Source organism: Eubalaena glacialis, chromosome 3 (assembly GCF_028564815.1).
Source record: "Eubalaena glacialis isolate mEubGla1 chromosome 3, mEubGla1.1.hap2.+ XY, whole genome shotgun sequence".
In the NCBI taxonomy this organism is placed as follows: Eukaryota; Metazoa; Chordata; class Mammalia; order Artiodactyla; family Balaenidae; genus Eubalaena; species Eubalaena glacialis.
Genome location: NC_083718.1, coordinates 97,111,177 through 97,136,755, shown reverse-complemented (window position 1 = coordinate 97,136,755; position 25,579 = coordinate 97,111,177). Strand labels below are relative to the sequence as shown.

General features: G+C 38.3%; 2 protein-coding genes across 4 annotated transcripts in view; one reads left to right on the top strand and one right to left on the bottom strand.

The window, feature by feature from the left end:
- DRAM2 (DNA damage regulated autophagy modulator 2) lies at positions 1 to 22,762 on the bottom strand. The gene is made up of 9 exons (XM_061183718.1): positions 22,605 to 22,762; positions 22,164 to 22,262; positions 15,566 to 15,710; positions 12,059 to 12,126; positions 10,063 to 10,202; positions 3,089 to 3,266; positions 2,497 to 2,579; positions 1,421 to 1,513; positions 1 to 912 (listed from the first exon to the last, which is right to left on the bottom strand). The coding sequence occupies exons 3-9, from the start codon at positions 15,694 to 15,696 to the stop codon at positions 805 to 807; spliced, it is 801 nt and encodes a 266-aa protein (XP_061039701.1). The 5' UTR covers positions 15,697 to 15,710; positions 22,164 to 22,262; positions 22,605 to 22,762; the 3' UTR covers positions 1 to 804.
- The window catches only part of CEPT1 (choline/ethanolamine phosphotransferase 1), a 36,768-nt gene continuing 33,422 nt past the window's right edge, over positions 22,234 to 25,579 (top strand). For 2 of the 3 annotated variants that reach the window (XM_061183715.1, XM_061183716.1), the window contains exon 1: positions 22,234 to 22,320. The gene's annotated coding sequence lies outside the window, so the exon portion shown is untranslated. Of the gene's footprint in view, positions 22,321 to 22,801; positions 22,881 to 25,579 lie in introns of those variants that run through there. The other variant, XM_061183717.1, reaches the window with a different exon arrangement.

The window sequence follows — 25,579 nt, the reverse complement described above, 5'->3', positions numbered from 1 at the left end:
TTTATTTTAATTATACTTGCTGTTATTCACAAACTTCTCAGACTTGTGTAGGAACACTAACCATTGTTTTACGCAAAACACAACTGGAGTAAATTTACCTATAGCTACTTTTCTCATTCATTAGTAATTAAAATCTCATATCAGAGACTAACCTTCATGAAACTATCACAAGCATGTGTATAGACCAGTTAGCATACTATCTGGCCTTGTGGCAGGAATCAAATATCTACAGAATCTCTTGTGCAAAGCTTAAGCAATAAAAGTGCTCACATGAATTCAGGTCTGTTTCCCTTTAAAGTTGGATTCCAGAGGAAATAAATTTTATAAAGACTATAAGAAATGTATTAATATGGTAAAACTATTACTTCAAAACCCAATTTTAAAGCTGTTGAGCATTGCTGATTATTTGGGGTCCTGAAACATATCTCACATAAGTGCTCCAAACAAAACATGGTTTGTAATGTTTTTAAAAATGTGAAAAGCTGAATTTTGCAGACTGCTTGGTGCACTTCTGGTTGTTTCTCTTAAAAAAGTAGAAAAAAATCTACAATTTTGTAGTCCTTTGGTTTTATTTTCTGGGATAAAAAAGTATAGGCATAAATGTTTTTTCATGGTCCTCTTGAAGATATCCTTTAAAACAACATCAAATGGCTTAATTCATGTCTCTTGATTATCAGGATTCTTTGATGTCACTGTCAGCCTTGATTAACTGGTTGAAAATTTCAGAGCAGAATAAGTAACTTTCATGAATATTTCCCCAATCCCTGAGAATCATAATCACCATAGGTATATTTTGTCCTTTCATCATACATCTCTGGAAAGTAGCCGTGTTCGTTCATTGTTAATAGGGCAAGGAGCAGTGTCATAGAGGGTTAATCCGTGTAAAGTGGCTTCTACCCGTAAAGAAATTTTCTGGAACAGAAAAGAACATTACATACAGAAGTTTGCTCCTTAAAGACAGATCACGTGTTCAATATTTTCTGAGGAATATCTTTTGGGATTAGGAATGTAAATCAATTCTAATGAGTAACAAGAGAGAGACAGCTGTGGTACTGCTGTAGTGCCAACAGAATTGGGAAAAATAAGCTTCTTTCCTCAGCAGTTCCTTGGTGTTCTTTGGTTTCTATGAGGAATCGGTAAAACTAAATGTTGAGGATGGCCTATGTAAATGTAGGCAGAGTTGATAAAAATTCTCTGAATTTCTGCAAATTCGGTTGTTTTACAACCCTATTTTCAAGACTGGACCTTGCTAACCAAACACTATTTCTCAAAACACAGAAACAATTCACCTGAGAAGTTCCTCTTCTAGCATCACTGCTTAAGAAGCTAATTTTCAAAAAGGCAAGAGTTGCTATAGAAAGCTTTCTTATTCCACCTGAAGGAGGTTTGACTGCATATATCTAACTCTACATTTTCTTACCTGAAAATCACGAATATAAGTCAGGAAAAAACCGAAGAAGGAAAGTGACATAGACCATTCTGCTGCAGTAGTGATCATGTGAAGCACATAACCCTTAAGTGACAACAAAAAAAGAATAATTCTATGAAATTTCATTCAAATGATCTATACTTTTTCTCAAATAAAAAACCTGTAATATTTATAAACCAATCTGTGTTCTGAATATCAACCCCTGGTTTATGTAACACATCTCTAGAATTAAAGGCAGACATTAGAAAAAGTCCTAAATGATCTATCATAGTTTCATCCACAGCAAATAAAATTTTCATTTGAATAACTAAGACAGGAGAACTTCTACTCTACAACCAAGAAGTTACTACCTTTCCCAAAGCCACGAGTCATTAAATGCCACTAAAAAAAGTTTAAGTAAACGATGCTCATGATAAACTTAGTGCTATTTTTTGAGCATTAAATAGTATATGGATTCTAATTAGGAGAACCTAGTAAATTATTTCATTTAGTCATTCTCACAAACATGTCCTATCTAGGGCTGATTCTTTAAAAATAATTTAAAATAAAATGCCACCTGAGTGGTTTGTGAAAACAGATGAACTCATTTTATTACCTATTCAAGTATATGTCCCACCTCGCTTTTTCTCAGGATCAGAGATTCTATGTCCATTCAGATATCCACTATATTGGAACCCAAATGCAGAGTCCATAATAATAAACTTCCAGATAACAAAAAGTAGGAAAAGAAATTTTTTTCAATTCAGAAAACAAGTATTCTACTAATAAAAGATTTCAGTCAGGTATATTGCATGCTATATCCACCTTCAGAGGAGTCAATTTCTGAGAAAACTCTTTGCCATCACAATTCTCTTCAGATCTTGAAAATGTTCACAGACCACAAAGTGACAGGAGACTATGGATGGTTCTACATAAACGCTATCATTTATAGAAAATAATCCTAATACATCACTGATTTTTCTACTGAAAAACTTTCATTGTTAGTAGTGAAATGAAAAGTACATCAAAATCAACCAAAACAGTCATCTTTATTATAAAACTAAGTTTTATAGACTCTCAGTTCTTACTTTGTCCTCAGGATTCCAATGGAGTTTCTGTACTATATCAGCGCCAAAACTGCCACTGTACAAAAGTGATGAACAAGTCAGCACTGTAAAAAAAGTAAGTCAAGGAAGAATCTCAGGGAAGACCTGTAAGTTTAATTCAAAACAAAACAAAAATCTCTTTAAAGATCTAAAAGGATTACACATACATTTGTTTCCAAGGTCCAAACCCATTTTCTTGAAGACTTCAAGTTACATGGCAGTAGTAAAATTTAAAATGTGCCCAGAAGATTATTATGATGCATAGTCAATCCCTCTTTGCTCAATAATTCATTAGTTCTATCATAAGCTTTTGCTGCATAATTGTTCTCAAGGAGGGCACTAACTCATCCTTCCTATCTTGGAAGTATGATTAGGCTATACATTATCTTTGTTTCTAGCTCAGTTACTAGGTCCCATGTAAAAATTTGAATTTCATGTTTCAAATTCTTTAATTTAGGGTTTACTAAACCCAAAAATATCACCCACAAAAGGCCTACTTACAATATGCCAACAACGTTCACTTAAGTTTTGTTATTCAATTCCAAGTGTAGCCACATTTCACAGCAAAGGATACTGCTAAATGCACTTACTCCACACCAGATAACCAACAATAGTCTGATCCAGAAGACTTGTTTGCCGTGAATTTTGGGCTGCATTTGGTAGGAAAGGATAGTCTGAACAAACATGTATAATGAGCCAATGCCAAAGGTGAGCACAGCTCCACATACATGTACAGCAAAAAAGGTGGTTTTCTGAGAAGTAAAAGGAAGAAATAAGTAAATAAAAGAAACCCCAAACGCATCGACAACACAATATTTAAAAGCACAAGCCCAGCGATTTCAATAGGACATTCACTGAGTGGAAAAGCTCTGCAGATTCTACAAATTATTTCCTGAAGTAATTTTCCCTCAGTACTCAGCATAAACCTGAGAATTACAGTAATCCAAATTACTTCATATACTACTAGTGAAAACATGATAGTAATTATTCATTTACACATTAAATAATAAACTTTAGAAATAAGTAAACTCTATAGTATACTAAATGGTGATATGGGTTATAGAAAGAGTAGAACAAGTTAAAGAGGACTAGGATGCTTGGGAATGCAGGGGGTAGGGAGTCTCAACTTAAACCTAATTAACATCTAAATGCAATTTAAAGGCTCAAGAAATTAAAACATCCCCCCTTGTCTCTAGTGAGATTGGTTTTGATAAATTATACAATGAGGGATTACCATATATTGTAGTTATCGTCTCCTTTACTCTTTGTTTTTACTTTTTAATCAATTTTTTTTCCTTTGCCTTACTCTTATCAGTATCCATTTACATTTTACTTTTTACTCTATATGCCCCTGTTTAAAAGTGATGACAGTAGTTCTCCAAAAATTCTACTATCAAAGGCCTTTGGTTGAACTGTACTTTTCTAAACTGATGCTGTCTGTATGTCATTTGCTTGAGAAGGTACTACGCAGCACTTGGTAAAGAGGGTATGACGAAGGTAACAGGAGAAGAGAGGTTGGGTTAGGGGTTGGTTCCCTCCTACAATCAACTGTGCTAATTCACATAGAGTCCACTCTTTTAGCTGAAGGTGTAAGTTTCTAGTATAAAGAAATAAAAGGTAACAATTTATTTGCCAATGGCATTGACTTCCTTTTGGAGAGAGAAAGTGCTACTTCGATAAGGTTTGGGGTGTTTTAATTGGCAATAAGTTATGAGCATTGGGAAGGGAAAAAAAGTCATTGTTACTACCACTCTGGGTAACAAAGAAAAAAAAAACAATCAGCACCCATAAAACATAATACAAAATGGTAATATCTTTTTGGTTCATGTGAATTTACCTATATATATAGATATATGGATAAAGGCTGCAAAAATGAAATTGACTATTTTAGGGCTAAGAGCAAGAATATGGGTGAATTTTTCTCCTTAAAAATATTTTCACATATATTTGTCGACTGAAGAGAAAAAAAAACACAACCTAAAAGTTGAGAATTATATTTTATTTGGCAGACTTTCTGAAGACTTCAAGCCCAAGAGGCAGCCTCTCAGATGGCTCTAAGGGACTGCTTCAAGACAAAAGGGAGGAGCCAGGACATATAGGAGTTTTGCAACAATATATTACTGTTAATTAAAGAAAACCAGGTATCTCAAATTAATTTTGCACTTTTCTATGTTTGGGAAGATGCAAGAGTCGGGGCTCACTGAAATCATTCCATTGATAAGCACCTTAGCTGTCTAGGGCCAGTATCCAGCCCCATCCTGAGTCCCCTCAGGGTGCACCGTTGAGGGGTGGCTGCAGGGGGCTGAGGGCTTGGCAGCGGGCCACCCATTTGTCTCCATCCTGAGTTTCCTCAGGGCTCACTGCCGGGGTGGCTGTAGTGGCTTGATGGCTGCAATATCCTTTGTTTACTGAAATGGCAGGCAACGTTTTTCATTCACATATTGATGAAGCTAAATACAGATAGAGCCTGATCAATGCCCACATGTGATCAGTACACAGTTCCATCAACAAAATCCTGTAGTTAAAAAGAAAAATAAAGAATGGAGAGCATTTACTACTATAGTTTTATAATCAAAAGAGAGGTATATAAAACTGGTTTTAACTGGCCAGCACTTCTGCTTAATCCACTCAATTTTGTCATTTTAGAGACTAGGAAAACAGCAAAAGATCTTGAAACGGGCAAGAGATTATTCTTTCAATGGAATACTAGAGCCTCTGGGAATGGTTCTACAGAAGCGTGAACTTTACTTGTCTTTGATTAGGCTATTTTGCAGAGACAACTTGTGCAATGATGGACATTATGTGTATAGACAAAAATTAACTTATTGAAAATGCATAGTAACACAAATAATCCATATGAATAGAAATGCATATTGTGTCCTATTGAATGCAATTGACTATCACTCTGTGAATAATGACCAGTTTTGCTAGCTTTGCATCTATCTGTAAATTCATTTGAGCACTCCTTATCTAACTATAAATGTGTGGTACTTTGATTTCTCTTGTGAACTGGTTTGTAGTACCCACTATTCCTCTCATTAATAAATTAAATACAATCTTTGACATGTACAAAAGTCACAATTTTATCTTCTTTAAAAATATATCATTTAACAAAGACAAAAATGTATTCTTTGACAAAGACAAGAGAAATTACAGAGATATGTGTGGTCGGGGCAAATGTTTGCTATAGAACTTAAAAACTATGTATTGAGTGGCCTGTAATCTTCACCTAAAAGCAGTTAACGAAATTTAAGAACTAATCTTTATTCCTTCCAAAGTCTCCATGAGGATAAATTTTCTAGGAAGGGAGAATGCCATGTGACAATAGAGGCATAAATTATAGAGTTATGCTGCCACAAGCCAAGAAATGCCAAGAATTACTAGAAGCTGGGAGAGAGACATGGAATAGATTCTCCCTCTGAGCCCCCAAAAGGGAACCAACCCTACCAACACCTTGATACCAGATTTCTGGCCTCCTGAACTCTGAGAGAATAGATTTCTGTTATTTTTAAGCCACCCAAATTGTAGTATTTTGTTATGACAGCCCTAGAAAATTAACATAGATTTCTGCCTAGTTATCCCTTTCAAGTTTCCTTGAGGATAAATATCCTAGTGTCAACTAAAGAATGTCACTCGCCATCTGGCCCTACAAGGACTGAGTTATTAGCCACTGTAGTCATTGACCTTCAACATACTCTGAAAGGAGCTCAGGGCAGAGATCAGGAATGAGGCACTCTGATCTGTGGAAACTGGCAGAACAGGCCTTCAGACAGTTAGATGTTTTCAGGAGACAATCTTATGAACCCAATTTCTTGCATCTTCCCATACTTAGAAAAGCACTAAAATCATTAACTAAGATATCTGTGCCTTGTGACTAGCAGCGGCCTTCTACTGAGATGTGTGTTTGACAGCGCGTACCCTTTCTCCAATAACACATATATTCTGACCTCCCCCCTTAACCTCTTTGGAGCAGTCTCTCAGAGCTATCTCAGAGGCTGCCTCCGGGCTATCATCCTCAGTAAGTCCCCAGATAAAACTGCAACTCACATCCCTCACGCTGTACCTTTTTATTTCAGTAGACATTAGGAAGGGAAATATTCCTAGGCACTGAGGACACATATTTGTTTTGCTGCATGTTTTTTTTTTCTTTTGGCTGTGCAGTTTGTGGGATCTTAGTTCCCCGACCAGGGATCGAACCCGGGCCCTCAGCAGTGAAAGTGCGGAGTCCTAACCACTGGGAAGTCCCTTGCTGCGTGTTTTTATACACACTTGTTTTCAAAGAAATTAAATATGTATTTTTTTAAGTCAGAGTTTTTGTGCTAAGTACTATGTTAGGTGCTGGATATACAATGGTGAACAAAACCACTGAGCTATAATTAATGGAAATATATCAACTAAAAAATTTTAAAATAAATCTAAAAAACATAGATAAAAAATTAGACTATAAGAAGTGCTGCAAAGAATTAGTTTCCAGAGGCTTGGATAACACAAAGAAAGAAAACCTGAAATATATAGGAGGAAATCCATTGACAAAAAAGACTTCCCTGAGGAAATATAGTCTACCTACATCTATTTAGGCTTGGGGCTGTGGAATGTGCAACAGAAGAAACAATGTATGAAACAGAGTAAACCGGTCTTATTTAAGGAACACAGAAAGACCCGTGTTATGTACAATATTAGGAGGGGGAATGATGTAGAATGAGGCCAGACAGGTAGACAGTAGCCAGATCACAAAAGACCTTTGAGTTAATTAAGCAGTTTGGCAGTTTAACAAATTATTTTTTGCTCTCTTGATTCTATCTCTTTTCATGTAACCTTGGACCTGTGAGCTTTAAGCAGGGGTACAAGGAAACAGAATGAGGTGTACATATATTTCCAAAAGATTACTTTGGCTGAGGCATCAAATTAAAGGGATGTAACAGTGAATGCAGAGGAACTATTAGGGAGGCTAGGGCAGTAATCCAGAGGAGAGGTGATGAAATCTAAACTGGTTGAGAAGGAGATGGTAGAGACAACAGAAATGAAAATGGAGAGAAGCAGATGCTTTCAAGAAATATTTAAGAGATAAAACCAACAAGTCCCTACTTTAAAACAAAGTGCTTGCCTCTCTTCCAAGTTAAGCTCTCTAACTGTAAACCATTTATAGACCTGGTTTGCGTACAATTTTTCCATATATGAATCAACTAGAGTTTGTCTCTGCAAGAGAGAAGTGGGGACAGGAGAAAGAGACAATGCACTCACCACTTTAAATAAGCAGTGAAAGTTTACATTAGAAAGGAAGGAAGGAGAACTGTTTGATATGTAGGTAATGCTACAGGGTCTGCTTATAAATAGGATCCAGCAATGAATCCATCAGTAAAAGACATACAGCACATTCACTCAACAGGTCCGAAGCTGCATGAAGATAGATGTTTTCAGGAGGAAAAAGTAATTTGATTCAAAATTACAAGGTCAATGGGACCCTTGTGATGAATGTGAATTAGAATGAAAGCTGAAAACAAAACAAAGAATGTACATAAATATAAACTGTTTTAGTAGCTGAATATCTAAAGGGAGAAAGGCAGTTTGCATGGGTGCTATTAGCAACTGCCACTGGAATTTACTGGGCTGTGTAAAGAAGTATCAGTTACTAACAGAAGTAGTATGTTATATGTGGAGGTCACTTTGGAATCCATTTTTACCATACAGTCATGAGAGATATTGTTAAACTGATGAAGGGATAACTGGAGCAAAGAATCACTATCCATATACTAAAAACCCCCAAATGCATTTTTTAAACACTGAGCTATACAAACTGATTAGGGAAGGCAGGACCCTATTCGTGGTAGACAGCTAGCTAGTTGTCCAGGAAAGTTTTTGTGTCCCTTCCATAGTATAGAGTTGCCCTGGGAACTGATGCCCAGCAAGATTACATTTCCCAGCCCCTCTTACATCTAGCAAAAAGGAATGTCAGTGGAATGATGTGAGTCACTGCCAGGTCCAAGTTTCTAAGAAGTAGGAGTGAATTTTGCATGTTCTCTTTGACTGTTTCAGGCAGCTAGATGCAGAAGACCACAGAGTTTTAGGGAATTGCAGGGCCCAAATATGGACAGTGTCTGGGCCTTAAATCACTGTGGGAGGAAGGCCATCTATCAACCAAAAATACTTGCACTGGATGCATGTATGTAAGAAATAAACTTCAATTGTGCTGTATGTTTATGGCTGATTTATTTTGTTGTGCAGTGGCGGCTAACACAACATTATAAAGCAACCATACTCCAATAAAAATTAAACAAACTTCAATTGTGTTAAGACACTGTAATTTTGGACGTTGTTATAGCAGCAAGCATTACCCTAATATCCACTTGGATTATACTTATAGAGTTTACTAGTATTAACCATTACTAAAAAACTGAAAAATAGGGGTGTTCAATCAGAAGCATTACAGGAATGGAGAACTTTGAATAAAAAAGAGAGATGGAATATGCCTTTATACATGTATTTGTATGATGAGGGTGTGTTTGTATGTCTGAATAGTTACTAGATGTCTAAACAGGTTATCAAATGTATAAATTGAGGGCTTCCCTGGTGGCGCAGTGGTTGGGAACCTGCCTGCCAATGCAGGGGACACGGGTTCAAGCCCTGGTCTGGGAAGATCCCACATGCCGCGGAGCGACTAAGCCCGTGAGCCACAACTGAGCCTGCGTGTCTGGAGCCAGTGCTCCGCAACGGGAGAGGCCGCGACGGTGAGAGGCCTGCGCACCGCAATGAAGAGTGGCCCCCGCTCGCCGCAACTGGAGAAAGCCCTCGCACAGAAACGAAGACCCAACACAGCCAAAAAAAAAATAAAAAAATAAAAAAATAAAATAAATATAAATAAATAAATAAATTTTTTTAAAAAAGTATATCTTTAAAAAAAATGTATAAATTGAAACTTTAAAGACTGCAGGGATTAATAAAAAAAGCACCATATGCTTAGGATGCAGCTGGTATTACCAAAGACTCCTCTGAAAGAATGTCAGTAGAAAGGAACGTGGAGACTTTGCAAATATTTGCTGAAGGCTGACTGCTACCTTAACATAAAGAATTCCCTAAGAAAAAAACTGGAAAAGCTATAGCTCCTCCCTTTACTTCCTCATATAAGTGGCTGGGCACCTAGGGATGCAGGCAATAAACAGGAACATCTAAACAAGAATATAAAATAGGTAAATGAGTGTAACTTGTTAGGCATAATAAAAAAAGAGTTTAAGTCTGTAATTGTGTCACTTATAATTTATGTCAATTCTCTCCGGTCTTGGAGTAATCTCCAACTAAGTAGCAATAAAGAATCTAGTAAGTAAAGAGTCCCGAGGATCTTTAAAAAGTTATAATAATTTGTATTTGTTCAGGAGATTACTGAGAATGAATTTTTCTAATTTCTGAGAGGGTCAAGTAATTTAAAGGCAGTGGATTCCATTTTGTTAAGGCAAAAAACAATAACTGCATGTAACTGAATCTTTCAGGTTTTCCTTCCTAGCATGTATTTTTATGTACTTCAGGAAAATACCTGTGCTGAGCTAAAACACAAACCTGGAAGTTTGCCACAATAGAAAGTCCTAAACAACTCAGTAATCCAAGTACAAGACCAGCCTTGTTTAATTTGATGATACGACTCTCTTCAGGATTCAGAGCATGAACTTGCTTATAACGAACATAAATGGTCGCAATGCCTGTGAAGAGATAATCGGAAAAACAACAAAGTAATAAATAACTAAGGAATCAAGTTGCCAATAAAGAGCTCACAAAGGTCACTGCTATCCAGAAACATAGTTTCCTTTTAAAGCTAATCGGATAGAAGAAAAAACAATAAAAAAACAAACAAAAAAAAACAGCTGTAGATTTTAAAGAACTTTTAAGGTTGCATTGTGAAACTACTGCTACCTCGACTGAGCAAGTCGTTTGCCTCCCGTAGCCCTCATATTAAAAATATTTAGGAAAGGGCTTCCCTGGCGGCACAGTGGTTAAGAATCCGCTTGCCAATGCAGGGGACACAGGTTGGAGCCCTGGTCCAGGAAGATACCACATGCCACGGAGCAACAAAGCCTGTGCGCCACAACTACTGAGCCTGTGCCGTAGAGCCCACGAGCCACAACTACTGAGCCTGCATGCCACAACTACTGAAGCCCGTGCGCCTAGAGCCCATGCTCCGCAGCAAGAGAAGCCACTGCAATGAGAAGCCTGTGCACCGCAATGAAGAGTAGCCTCCGCTCACCGCAACTAGAGAAAGCCCATGCGCAGCAACGAAGACCCAACGCAGCCAAAAATAAATAAATAAATTTATTGAAAAAAAAATTTAGGAAAAATTTAAGAGATAAGTTTGATGTTTTCTGAAAATCTCTAATAATAAATTTTACATAAAACACAAAATATTCTATATGATTAGCATTAAAGTCTAAAGTAATTAGTTCTAGAATACGGATAAAATGAACATAGGCAAAAAACACCGAAGGATTATTTGCCTCGCTCCCATTTCATTTTATTTCAAATTACTACAACTTGGCTCAATCAGATATAGCAGTCAGTTACACAGAAAAAAAAAAACACCACTTGACTGTCCTTAATCATTTTTTTAACTTCAATGTTTAACCTGACCAAATAATAAACATCATATGGAAAAATGTAAATATTTAAAACAATCACAATTGATGGAAGAAGTATTATTTTAGTAAACCATTAATAAAAAAATTGGTTCAGGGACTTCCCTGGTGGCGCAGTGGTTAAGAATGCGCCTGCCAATGCAGGGGACACGGGTTCGAGCCCTGGTCCGGGAAGATCCCACATGCCGTGAAGCAACTAAGCCCGTGCACCACAACTATGGAGCCTGAGTGCCACAGCTACTGAAGCCCATGTGCCTCGAGCCCAGGCTCCGCAACAAGAGAAGCCACAGCAGTGAGAAGCCCACGCACCGCAACAAAGAGTAGCCCCCACTAGCCACAACTAGAGAAAGCCCACGTGCAGCAACGAAAACCTAACACAGCCAAAAATAAATAAATAAATTAATTAATTAATTTCAAAAAAAATAATGAACAGGAACGTAAAATACTGTAGTAGAACTCCATTTCTTTGGCATTAGAATATCACTCAAAAATCAAAACATGGTTCCACAGCTATTCTCAAACTTCTGAAGTGTTTATCTTAAAGGAATTTTGTTGGGGTCAGCTGTGGTCAGTGTGTTTACAGTTCTTTGTCCTTTACTGGTTGCTTAAGAAATCCACTTAGGGCCTCAAGGAATATTTGGTTATACTTTACAACTTCTATAAGCAAGTATATTTGGTTATACTTTACAACTTCTATTTCTATAGTAGTCAAATAGCCTTACAGGTATTTTTAAAAGATTTATTTCCATAATTTAGCATTTCTAGAAATTGTTTTTACTTTAAAAGAAACATATCTGTGATCAATGATTTAGTGATAACATTCCTTCAATTGTAACTAGAAAGTAAAATAAATAACCCAACAGTGTTGAAAGAAGAAAAGGGCAATACAGCTATTAATATTGATTTTTAAAACCACTCTCACTACTTACATAAAACTGCGGCAATATTTAACATTGCCCCAAACAAGCATTTTTCTGGAGCTACTGTACCAGTGTCACTGAAAGAAAAAAAAAATAGGTATGAGGATTTCTCATATTAGATTTAGTATACACATGTATTTCTTCTAAGGGATAAGAAACAAAAGGGGTTATTTCAAATCCTTTATCTTTTTATAAATCTATGAGCTCAACTCTTACATAATTTTATAATAAGAACATGATAATCTGAACTTGCAATACTTGCCTTGTTCACTTTTTTCTTATATCACTTATTTCTTTTTCACATAATAGAAATCACTATGAATTGATAAAAAAGCTATCCTTATCATGTTAAGGCTGCGTTATTAACTTACATCAGTCAGGCGGCGTGTTTACCTGTCTCACCTGAATATTCTCTAAACACCAAAGGACCTTTCATGATTCTTTTGGCATCTGTTATTCTCTGCCTATAATTCAATTAACACCTAATCGTTTCCTGATTAATTTTAAAAAATATTTATCAAGCACCTACCAGCATTGTCAGACAGCATTTTAGGGACAGGAACACAGTGGTAAGTACAAGAGACCAAGCCTTTGCCCTTCTAGAGATTCCATTCAAGACAGCCTTGCTGACTCACACAGCTTTCAGTCCAGACTTCTATTAAAATCACAGATCAAGCTGTGCTGCAATGTGTCTGTTACATGCCTGTCTTTCAGTGCAAGGTGAAATGCATAGATCCTGATTAATAGCCCACCATTTACTACTAACTGGGGAACCTTGAGAACATTCTTTTATATACCTAAGATTGTTCCCTATCTGCAAAATGGGGCTATCAATTCCCTCCCAGCCTCATCAGATCAACATGAGGAAATGAAACTGTGGTTGTGCATGTTAAGTGTCTAGCACAGCAGCAGACACACAGGAGACACCCAGTAAATGTTAGTTCCTTCTCCTCTCAAACTACTGAAAAGATTAAAAAGACAAAGTCTTTAGCCTCAAATTGAAGTACTATAGGAAAGAGGTAAGAAGGATCTCAACTCAGACAATGTAATGGGAATAAAAAAGAAATGGAAAGTCATATCCGCTAAGGAATCAATAAGATTTGGCGAACATTTGGATTAGGTTTAGGAAAAGTAAAGCATCAAATATGAATTCTAAGGATTGCTCCTTCCCACTCTAAAATGTTTCTTCAGACACAAAAGATTTTGTTACCCTTTGATCATCTTCAGGGAGTGGGGATTATGTTTTGTTGTTGTTCCTTCTACCTTTCAAGTTTTCAAGAATAATGCATATGTATTATTCTTATAATCAGAAAAAAAATCCATAATTTTAACAGTCATATTCCAAATGATGCTCCTGTTTTGGATTACCCCATAAGTAAATAACAGCACGCACTTCCAAGATGGCTGGCTAAGCGCGCTCTGGATCGGAATGACAAACTGGCCTATAAGTGAAAACACCCATCAGCATCGCACTTCAACCCAGTAGTCATCAAACTATTTTGATCACACACCGTCAAAAAAAAATTGTCTGATCATCATTATATGTTATTTATCATATTATTATACATATATTAAATATAAGTTTAAATAGTTATTTTTTTTGGCCGCACCGAGTGGCTTGTGGGATTTTAGTTCCCTGACCAGGGATTGAACTCAGGCCCTCAGCAGAGAGTGTGGAGTCGTAACCACTAGACTGTCAGGGAATTCCCAAATATAAGTTTAAATATTTTGAAATAAAAAATACATAGAAGTTCTAAAAAATTCTTCTTATACCCCAGTGGCTAGTCTCATGCACCCTACTTGAGCATTCACTACTTGAACTAAGAGAACACCTGAAGCACACTTGCAGTGGAATTGTCTTTGAATTGTGAATTGTCTTTGAAGTGAAATTTATATTTGGTTATGTCCTTTGGGGACTTTAATAATTAAGCCTTTTAGGTAGGGTCTATGAACTGAAGGAAATTCTGCAGAGTATCTAGTCTAACTCAATCATTTTTCAGATGAAAAAAATAAGCCTAGGAGAAGTAAAAATAAGTACCATTGAGTTTAAATATATTAGAATGTTGGAGAAAGTTCCCCGTGCAACAATACTAAGTTCATTTGCAAAAAAGTTAAAAGGTAGAAGGACAGAGACAGAAAAGGAAGTGCCTGGGGTTATATCTATCAGAGAATCACATGCAGTACCATTAGAGAACTGAAACTGAAAAAGAACTCAAACAGACAAGTTCCCTAAGGGGAAATAAAAATGCTGAAGGACGCTCAGGAATATGTATGCTCTCCTAGAGTTACTAAAGAATGAACTGGCTCCTGAAGCTGCACATCCCTCTAGCAGAGTGGTAAACAGAGGTGACTACTTATCAAAATTATTCCTAGAACTGGAAACTTAAATTCTAAAATATGTTTGGATTTTGTAAATCTTCCTAAAGTGGACTCAATTTGTTGGTGTCCTTTGTGCTACACCATACCATTGTGGTAACAACAAATGTAATGGCAATGCCCTGACCTCTTCTTGACATTTAAAAAAGATAAATTTAGCCTTTTGGTTTATCATCCTTTAAAAGTTCACTATTTTCTGTGTTGGAAAGGTTATTTTTCAGAAGGTAAACAAATAAATAAATGAAACAACTACAACAAACAACAAAACAAACCAAACTCTGGAAGGAAATCAACCAAACCATTAATCACCTCTGGAAAGGCAGGAACTAGAGGGAGGCTGGAAGAGTCTTTCACTTTTTATTTTTATAATCACTCTAGTACTGCTTAAAATTTGTTATAATAAGCACATATTGCCTTTATAATTGGGGGGGGGAAGAAGAGGGTTATGGACATAGCACATGCAACTGAGTACCCATACTTACATCATGAGTAGTTTTGAAATTTCAAAACTATTATCAATAAATTTAGATACTTAATGTGTCAGAAAGATCTAGGCAACATGTCATAAAGAGTAAGAGCACAGTCTCTAGAATCAAATGGCCCAGTCAAACTGAATCTTGGTTCCATTAATTACTGAGTCATGTGCCCTTGGACAAACAATCTCCCTGGATCTTATTTCCTCCTCTACCAAATGGGGGTAATAGTTCCTGCCTCAAAGGGTGGCTGTAAGGATTCAATTATTTAAGACCTGAAGAATGCTTAGAACATTACCTTGTACACAGTAAGTGGATCAATTAATGTTTGTCATTACCACTATTTTTTAATATTATTATCGTTGCTCTAGCATTTTTTAATGGTAAGGGGAGAATAATTTCAATTCTATCTTCTGAGACCTCAAATAGTTATTTGGAAGACAAGGCGCTGAGGTGTCACGATTCACTAAATGAACCTTAGCCCTCTGTCTCCACATTTCTCTATCACATAGAAAGAGCCAAATACAACTTCCTTTTTATGTTCCTTTCACTGTTGTAATATCAAACATAAAAGTTGAATTTTAAAATGTTAAAATTAAATGTTGGGTTCATTGTTAAAATATGAATGAGACATACCATTCTCCATAAAAGAATACATTTCACTGACCTGATATAAGGCAAAACAGGGTCAACATGGTGAAGTGTTATAGCAGTGATATATGAAAATATGAAAGCAGCAGCCGTCCAAATTACAAGGGCTGAAGGAAGGAAACTGAGGCCTTGCTGAAACCACCACATCTCAAACAGGTCTCCTGAAGCAGAGAAAAACAAATTAGAAAAGATTATTCACACGTATTTCATCTATTCTACTTTAGCTATCCCATCCCACAATCTTGTACTTATCATCCTCAGCTGTTTCACTTCTCATTGGCCCCCACACCATCTACTGACACCTGCTCTCCTTCAATTTCTCAGTTAATGGAACCAAGATTCACCCACTTGCCATATCTAGACACTGTCTTTCTCCCCCATCTTTCCACACATAACCAAGTACCAAGGAGTGTTTATTCCACCTCCTAAATTTCCTCAAATCTACCCCTTCCCTCCATCTTCACTGCCACTACCCTACTTAAACCACCATTTCTTGACCAGATAATTATTATAACCACCTAGACTTGACTTTAAAATCAGAATGAGTCTTCTAACTCTAAAATACCAACCTGACCACTTTATTCTCCTCCAAAGAACCTTTCAGTGCCTCCCCTATGCCGTTATAAATTGTCCTTCCTCCTTAACATGTCTACAAGGTCTTTTTATTGTCCAATCTCTACTTAACCTTTCTGTATTCCTCTCTGGCCAGTTCTCTGTCTGCTCCTAGTTCCTTGCCCTAGTTATCATCATCTTCATCATCATTACAAAAGCAAACACAGTGTTTACTGTGTCACCAAGGCTACTAAACACCTTACATACATGATCTCGTTTACTCCTCAAAACAGAATTATAGAGGTTAAGAGAATTGCCCAAGGTCATAGGGCTGCAGTAGAGACAGGACTCAAACTCAGGCAGTTCCAGTCTAACACCAATCACCATGCTATACTGCCGCAGCAAACTTCTTTCAGATCGTCAAGTGTGTCATGCCCTCTTGCACACCTTTGAAACTTTATGCACGTTGTTTTGCCTCGATGACTAGACTACTATGGTGTCACCCCTCCTGCCCCACTACCACCAGGTAACTGCTATACATTTTCAAGTCTCAGCTCTTCTACCTTCACCTGAGTGTACCTGCTTTGTTCCCAACGGCAGCCTCACTTTCCCAACCAGGTCATTCATCACACTTAACTGTTACTTGCTTGTTTGGTTTTATCTTCCTCAATAAACTTGAAAGGGCCTACATATACACATACCACTCATCACCATTTTCTCCCTTAAATTCCAGACTGACGATGTTAGTAAGTAATAAGAGGTCAATAATATGAATTAGAAAATATTAATGTATTTTCATGCATTTAATTAAAAAAAATAAATACAGAAATATTTTCAAATTATAAGAAATTACTCCTACGCATGTGAAAATAATTTCATATTTGGAGGAGTATTTTTTCATAGTGTGATGGACTGAAATTTAGTATTTCCCATGGACTCTGTAAAAACTTACAATTCTAATCTCCACAATCCTCCAATGTGCTCAGCTTCCTCGTCTCAGACTGACCTTCCAGACAATAAAACCTCAGCCATTTTTGACTTGTACTTGTCATTTACTCTGATCATCTGACTTGCTGCTAAATATGTACATTTAAATCTTGCCAAATAAGTTTCTTTTCCTTTATCCCTAAAGTCACCATTATACACTTGATTTGAGTAATTTCCTGTCTGAATTGTCATAATCTCCTCTTTTCTGTTTTTTTTTTCTGTCAGCCCTTAACATTCCATCAATTTTACTCTTCTGTTTAGCTAATCATGACAGTTCCTTGCCAAGTTCCTATAGGACTTTCCCCAACATAAGTTTCCAGGACAATAATTCTCAATTTCAATAAATTTTGATTAACTTCTAAAACCTTTCATGTTTCTCCTTTCATCTCTTTAAATGTTATTTTGTTTCTGATAAATTCGATTCTAAAATCTTTAGGAGTCTAGTTCCGTATTTGTTGGTTCTGCCAGCCCTTGTACATGTGTTTTCCTGTTTTTGACTATGAGCTCCTGTTTGGATGATCTTAACTGGGAGTATTCTAAGAGGCTTAGATTAAGGGTGAATCATTCCAGGAAGGGTTTGTATTTACTTTTGCCAGGCACTCTGGCACATTACGAACCTAGGCTGACTTTTAATTTCTTGGCTTCCAGGCTTTTTAGACCATGTAGATAAGTAAATTTGAACCCTGAATCTGAGTGATGACAGGCCCTGTAGTTTCAAGTTCTTATGTGGTATCTTTATTCCCCCACCTGGAGCTGTGGTGAAAATGAACAAATTTCTTTGTGATCCCCCTTTGCCAGGAAGGAGGTATTTTTCCTAGCTCACCTTTCATTGAGTGTATAGATTTTTGAGGGTCCTGGCTGATTTGCGGGGAGGTGGTTCTCCAAGGCCATGAGTTGTACAATTTCAAGTAGAAATATTTACATTTTACTTTTTATGAAAAAGTCATCCCCTGACCCACAGGCAACATCTACACAAACTATACCATGTGAATGGTGTCTCTGGAAGTTGTACACCTGGGAGGTCAAAGGGGTATGAATTCTACCTCTCTACCTTGGGTGGTGAGCAGGGGGAGCCTATCATTTATCTTTGATTGTACTTTATTTCAAAGGCCCCAAAAGAGACACACTACTGGTTTACTACTCTGGTGTCAGCTCTCTTCGACTTTTTAGTCCTGAGAATTTCCGTTTCTTTCCTACGTGAACTGCTATGCATTTACAAGGCTAATATATTCAGCATTTCGGTGTTTTGGTAAAAGGGATTTCCAAAACATTTTGTCCACCCCACTGCTAGAAGTATGTCCTCTTTTTTTCAAAAAAAAAAAACCAAAAAACACACACTGCAACTCCCAGAATTCTGTGGGTCGCATTAGTCTCAGGTATGTTGGAAGGTATGGTCCCAGCCAGGTTCCAGAGTAGGAGATAATGTCAGAGAAGAGAGTGGGAGTGGTGGAGATAGATGTCGGAGGATTTCACTGGAGGGACAAGTAGGCGATGGTTCATTTCAAAGTTGGGGGAAAGCACTGTCTTCCTCTAGGGAGAATGGGAGAGCCTATTTTATTTTATTTTACTTTTTTTGGCCACCCCACACAGCTCACGGGGATCTCAGTTCCCCGACCAGGGATTGAACCTGGCCACGGCAGTGAAAGCCGGGTATTCTAACCATGAGGCAACCAGGGAATTCCCACATGACCTCTTCCTTTAATTGTTTTTTCATGTCCAAATCCTTCCTATTCTTCAAAATCGAGCTGAAATACCATCTTCCACACACAACCTTCCCTAATCCCTTTGCATCTGGAAATAAGCACCCCTTCCTCTGAGAACATTTGATTTGCACATCTCTTACAGCTCATTATCTTCTATAGTATAAAAGTTTGGGAGGGTGTCTGAAGTGGATAAAATCCTTGATGAGGGATTTCACTTCTCTGCCCAAGCAGAGAAGAGGGCCTTGCTCATAAAAATTACTCAATAACCCAAACCAAATCCTCCTAAACCCCAAAAAGGTTCATTATTTTTCCATTTCAGTTAACAGTACAGGCGATCCCCGACTTAACGACAGTTCAACTTAGAATTTTTCCACTTTATGATGGTGCAAAAGCAATAAACATTCAATCGAAACCTTACTTTGAATTTTGACCTTTTCCCAGGCTAGTGATATGGCACAATATTCTTGTGACAGCGAGATGCAGCTCTCAGGCAGACACAAAAATCACAAGGGTAAACAACCGATACACGTACCACCATTCTGTACCCAGACAACCATTCTGTTTTTCACTTTCAGTACAGAATTCAATAAATTACATGAGATATTCAACACCTTATTATAAAATGGACTTTGTATTAGATGATTTTGCCCAACTGTAGACTAATGTGTTTTGAGCACGTTTAAGGTGGGCTATGCTAAGCTACCACATTCCCGTAGGTTAAATGTATTAAATGCATTTTCAACTTACGATGTTTTCAGCGTACAATGGGTTTATTGAGATGTAACCCCATTGTAAGTGGAAGAAGATCTGTTCGTACTACTGTTTTTCCAGGCTATCCAGATTCTAAGGCCTCAGAGTAACCTTAGGTTCTCTCATCCAAAGCCCTCACATGTTGTCACTAAATGATAGCATTTCTACCTTCAGTCATTGGGAACCATGTTTCTTCCTAGTTGCCAGTGTAAACACTCAAATCAGATTTTCAATTCTCTTGGCCTATTTTTTTCTTCCCCTCCATCCATTCTATGTGCACTGCCAAATTAACAGTCCTAAAACATTTTTCTGCTCAAAAACGTTTTTTTAAATAAAATTGTGCAAACTTGGGCAAACTTCATTAATTTCTCTGAACCAGTTTCTCCTTTGAAAAATGGCAATAATATTATTGGTAAAAGCTGCACTGTCTAATATAGTCACCACTAGACACATGTGGCTATTTAAATTAAAATTTCAATTGATTAAAATAAAATAAAATTTAAAATTTCAGTTCCTCAGTTGTACTAGACACATTTCAAGTGCTCAAAAGCCACAGGTGTCTAGTGGCTACCATATAGGATGGTGAAAATACGGAACATTTCCAACATCGTGGAAAAGTTCTATTGGACTGGGCTGGATAATTATTGCAGGAATTACACTGACATAGCACAAGTAAATAACCTAAACGCATTGCTGATACCGGTAGCTTTTAGTAAATGGTCTAAAATAATACCCACTTCAGAGAGGTTTATTCAAGAACTAAATAAGATAATATATGTAAAGATGCTCTCATAGGTGGTCAATAAATGTTTGTTCCTCTTTTAGAATGTAAAAGACAAATTACCTGTTTTACAAGTTCACAAAATACCAGTCTTCAAATCTACCCAAACCTGCACCTTTTGTAAATCCTGAAATCCACATACAAAGAAAATAGAGGTTGTTTCGACCCACAGGCTTTTAAAACATGTAAAATTTCAAGTCAATGCACCAGTATTGTTCATGGATAGAACACTATGCTATAGCATTATTAACGTTTTTTATTTTTCTTTTTCTTTAAAGAGTTGATACTTGTGTATTTTATAATGATGTACCATCTGGAATTAAATAATATTTTAAATCTGGGATATCAATTTTCTCATCCTTTCTCACATTAGACATCTTTCGCTGATCTCAAAAAGGATAAAATAAAATGAAAAACACTGAGTTCCTTCCCACAGAAGGAAAAACAATAATGAGGAAAGAATGATAGCTTATTATTAAGCCAAATAAAGCACTGACTAGTCCCTGTGATGCAATGGAAAGAACACAGCTGTAAGATCAGATTTATCTAAGTGCAAATCCTAGCTTTATCACATCCCAGCTGTATGATTTCTGGCAAGTTACTTAGCTTCTCTGAGTTTCAGTATTCTGATTTGTAAAGTAGCTGTTCTTTAGAGTAGTACAGAGTAAGCATACAATATAATAATGAAAGGTGATTTATCAATTCTGTACAACCACAATTAGCCACAGGGATGGGGAATGACAACACTTCATTCTTTGTGTATATGAATCATCTTGGATTCCTATCTCCTTAGGCTTTGAGGGTTCTAGTTATCTAAACTGACAATTTAGAGGAAACGCAGGGCTTGAAATAGTTTACCAGTTTGCTAAGGACTACTGAGAAATTTAAGTGCACTGACTAGGTGAGGAAGACTACTATTGCCTATGTATTATCACACTGGAAAGCTGGAAGCATGGCTGGCTAACTGCCAGCCAAGCAAAATTAGAATTTTAATGGTTAACAGTTTAAGAAACGTTTCAAGATACTTGAAAATATGCAGGAATAACCTTCATATAGTAGTGAAAGTGTTTAACAAAATGTTCTTGCATCTCTCACCTATCTCTGCTTTCCTTGAAGATCCGTGAATCAGAACTGCAGTTACAATTTTTGAATTTCACAAATATTTAAATGCCACCGGTAAAAAAATGAATTCCTTACGCTGTCTCCTCTAAGTGGTGACTGCTTAGGAACAATAAAAAAGTAAATTCTGGATATTCCAAGTGAAGAAATAAAGCCCTAGGTACACAGAATCATGCCCAATGCAAAGCATAATAGTAAATGGTTATTTTTCTGAACTCTAATTTGGCCTTCTAACAAATATAATATTCTCGTAACGGTTAAAAATTAAATAGTCTAGAAAATTAAGTAACTGTTTTACAAGTTGGATCAAATGTTACAGGGAAAGAAGTCGGGGAGAATCTGATGATGCACGGCAAATTAGAGCTGCATTTGGATACTGATTTACAAATTTAAATTTGGGAGAACTGGAAAAATGTGATGTTTTGTAAATGTATCCTAATGTAAGCACGGTTGTGAGGATACAAAGGACCAGCCATTTACCTTTCTGTTTTGGGCGCCCCGCGACAAAACTCCGCGTAGACTTCAGCTTCGCGTAAACACAAGGTCACCACATATCTCAATTTCAAACCTTCCTCCCCCCTTCACCCCCCGCCCCCAAAAGGAATCTGAGCCCAGGAGTGACAAAGGGAATGCATACTCAACCACAGTTTTTCGTGGGACTGGGGCTAAGGTTCTCGGTAACCGCTTAAAACAAATAAAACCAAAGAATTATTTACACCCACCGCTGCCTTCTTCCGGAAGCGCGAAGCACTTGGACGAAGAGCTGGATCAACGCGTTGTTTGGTGCCGGGAAAAGATGCGGGAGGCGGAGCGCGGTCGGGCTTGGGGCAAACGGGGCGCGGAGAGGAGGGGAGAGAGAGCAAGAACCCGGACATAAAGGTGAGTAGCGGAAACTTGAGCCCAGCCTGCACCCGCTCCCGGCCCGCCCCCCTCCCCAAGGCCCCCTCACAGCCCGCCCGCGGCTCCGGCCAGCACCTGGTCCCTCTCCCGCGCGTCGCACAGCGTAATCTTTGGAGGCAGGGCGAGCTGGCACGCGACTCGCGCGCCCACCACGGGGTTGGGGCGCTCCCGGCAGCGTCCGCGTCCCTACCCGCCCGATCCCATTCTCTGATACACACCCCTTAGTGGGAACTGGGGCCATTCCTCATCCCCTTTTGGCCTACCTTGCTTGGATGACCCTGCCCGTACGGACTGCCGGCTCCGGACGCTGCAGGCAGGACAGAGATGGGGCAGGGCCCCGAGGCGCGCACCCGAGCAGCTAAGCCGGCCCCGGGGCGCGCTCACCACTCGGAGGTGCGCGCTCGCGCCGCCGCCTGTTCCGACCCTATATCCCTTTACGGCAATCGCGAAAGTGTCGTGAATGTGCTGCCGCGGATCAGAGTCACCCAGTCGGCTGGAGGCGGAGGTGTCTTTCCAGGGGTGTGCGTTTGGGGGCCGGGGTAAGGCTGCGGGGCTCGGTCTTGGGGAAGCGGCCAGGGTGTGAAGGTTATGTCCGGGGGCACGACTCTCAAGAGGGCTGGAGAGACGACTGCAAGCTCTGGGGTGGGGCATTGGAATATAGCTGTGTATGGACTCGCGCGAGGCAAACGCAGTCCTGCCTCGCGCGCGCTTGTGGGGAGGGCGAGGGGCGACTGCTCCTATGGCCCCGGATGGAGAGATTGATGTGGGGCATTGCCTGCGGTAGAGTCCGGGGGCTGCTGTGCTGGGAGTCGGGGTGGGGAAAACCTCGGCGGCCCGGACTGGGCGGGCCGAGGGCGCTGCCCGCGCGGAACCGACCTTGGCTCTCAGGTCCACACCCTCCTGCTCAGGTGCTGCCAGGTCCACAAACGTATTACATCCTGTGCCGGATTTGCTTTCCCTTTGGAATACGGTGCTGGTGATTCGTGGCTAAGGCCGCATTTCTTGGTCAGCAACTTTTCTAGAAATTTCAGGATATGTTGACAAGCTCTGAGGTTGCCAGGTAGGGTTTATTTCAGCAGTATTCTTGGAAGGAGAAAGGACAGGAGGGTTTGCTAGTCTTTGCCGGTGTTCCAAGAATACTGGATGAATGGGATCTTTACGTTTAACTTGTTTTTTTCCCAATTCGGTGCTTGGCGTTTTTATGTCATTTTTGACGTTTTGCATCATTGGTATTAATATATAATTTTGCTTGAAGTCTCAGTTCATTGATGAATCCTTGTTACGGTAGTAGGCAAATTCATAATTATCTTTAAACAAATATTAGTGTCTTGTATGTGAACAAAGAATAAAAATTCGGTTTCTACTCTCATACTAGTAAGCATGTGTTCAGTGGAGCTGTTGAATTGACTAACAACCCAAGTAACTCGGTGAAGGTATTTAGGGCGTAAGGACTTTAGAACCATTGGCGTTCACGTAAAATTCCAGAAATTGAAGTTCTAAAAGCAGTTTGCTACATATTCGTTTTGTGCTGAGCAAAAGCTAGTCAGAAGCCCCTTGTACAACTTGTCTTTACAACCCTGCCATTTAAGAAATAAGCTAGATAAATATGCCTCTTGTATTAACCTGTTCTGACAGAGGTGTCTTTATTTGTTGTCCAGTTAATAGATTATTATTGAATATTTACAACTGTGGTTTCATAACTTCATTTTTCTTCCTCTCCCACACCCAGTCTCTTAAGATTTACGTTATAAACACTATTATATGTTTGATATTTAACTGTAAACTTGTTTTATAACCCCAATTATATTTTATTTCATAGTCAATGTGTTTTCTAGGCAACAGTAGACTTCTTAAGCTGGCTAAAGTGCTGGTGATGTTCTTTTTGAGGGTCACGCTGTGCTGTCTCTTTCAAGGGAATCGGAAAATAATCCACCAAATGCTAGGCTTTGGCTTTGTTTGTTTGTTTCTGGAGGAAGTTGCTTCCTTTTTTTTTAAAGGAATGCAAGATTTCACTTCAGCAAAACAGTAGATCTAAATTGTGTTACACAGTACTGTTTTAGCTTCCAAGTCTGCTGAAAAGGCTTTTGTTTTTGCTAACTTGTTCTGTGTATCACTTGTTAGATAATGCTGAATGTAATCCTGTGATCCTATTAGTTTTTTTTTTAACTTGCTTTTTATAATTTGCTCTGCCTCCCAAATATTGTTCGCCATTAGTATTTTCCTCTAGTCGTGCCATAAAAGTGGAAAGAGCTGTGTAGTCACCAGTTCCTGTGAGAGGACTGTAAACATACTGCTGAATCAGCACAGCTCAAAACTTGGAACCCTTAGACATGGGAGGATGGGAATTCTGGAATTTCACACTACAGGTTGGATATTGTGTAAGCTTACCTTATGCTCTGCTGAGCAGTTGGAGATTGCTTTTTTAGTGTGATACTTGTCAGGTGTTCCCCAGTGCTGAACACAGGAATAATGTAGGCAGCATGCTATTATCCTCAGCTGCTATCAGCACAGAAGTTCTACATCATAGATTTAAGGTCCACGAATTTTGTATAATTTTAGTAAAAATATTCATTAAATATCTCTGATTTTATTTTTTGTACCTTTGTTGGACTTTTCACATAAATATTTGTGCCTGCACAAAGAAGAATTTGGGTAGACCATATGTGCCCCCTCCTCTGGACTCCCACAACAGTTTGTTCACAGTATAACTTAGCTGTTTACAAGACTCCCCACCACTACTTTGAGCTTGAGAGCATGGATGGCATATTTCAATCCTTCTGTTTCCTCAAGGGTCTAGAACAACTAGGTGTTCATTAAATACTAGATGAACCGTATTTGTTCATTGTTCCACAAGTAAGTACTGATTACCTACCTAATGTTAGGTACGGTCTGAGATTCTGGGAAAAGAATATTAAGACATGCATGGCCCCTGCACTCCTGTGTCTTACATACCAGTGTGGGGAAAAGACCAAAAAACAACAACATCTAACAAAAAAAGTTCAAAATGTGGTAAGTGCTATGAAAGGAGTATCACATTTGAGCCAGGTTATAGCAGAGGAGTGGAATTTGCTGATTACACGTGGAAAGGTTACAATAGGTATAGGACAGTAATCAGTATTAACATGAACTGAATTCCAGGTGATGAGAATTTTTAAACGTTTAAAATACTCACTTTTACTGTTACAGTTTATCAAAACATTTCCTCAGTTAACAAATAGGCTGTGCTACAAAATTATAG

Bases quoted from the DNA above. Each gene is read 5' to 3' on its own strand.
- DRAM2 (XM_061183718.1), bottom strand. From the start codon at position 15,696: ATGTGGTGGTTTCAGCAAGGCCTCAGTTTCCTTCCTTCAGCCCTTGTA. The intron at 12,127-15,565 runs GTCAGTGAAATG...TTTTTCTTTCAG, and splicing joins CCTGTTTTGCCTTATATCAG to TGACACTGGTACAGTAGCTC. The intron at 3,267-10,062 runs GTTTGTGTTTTA...TTTACTTCTCAG, and splicing joins CTATTGTGGCAAACTTCCAG to AAAACCACCTTTTTTGCTGT.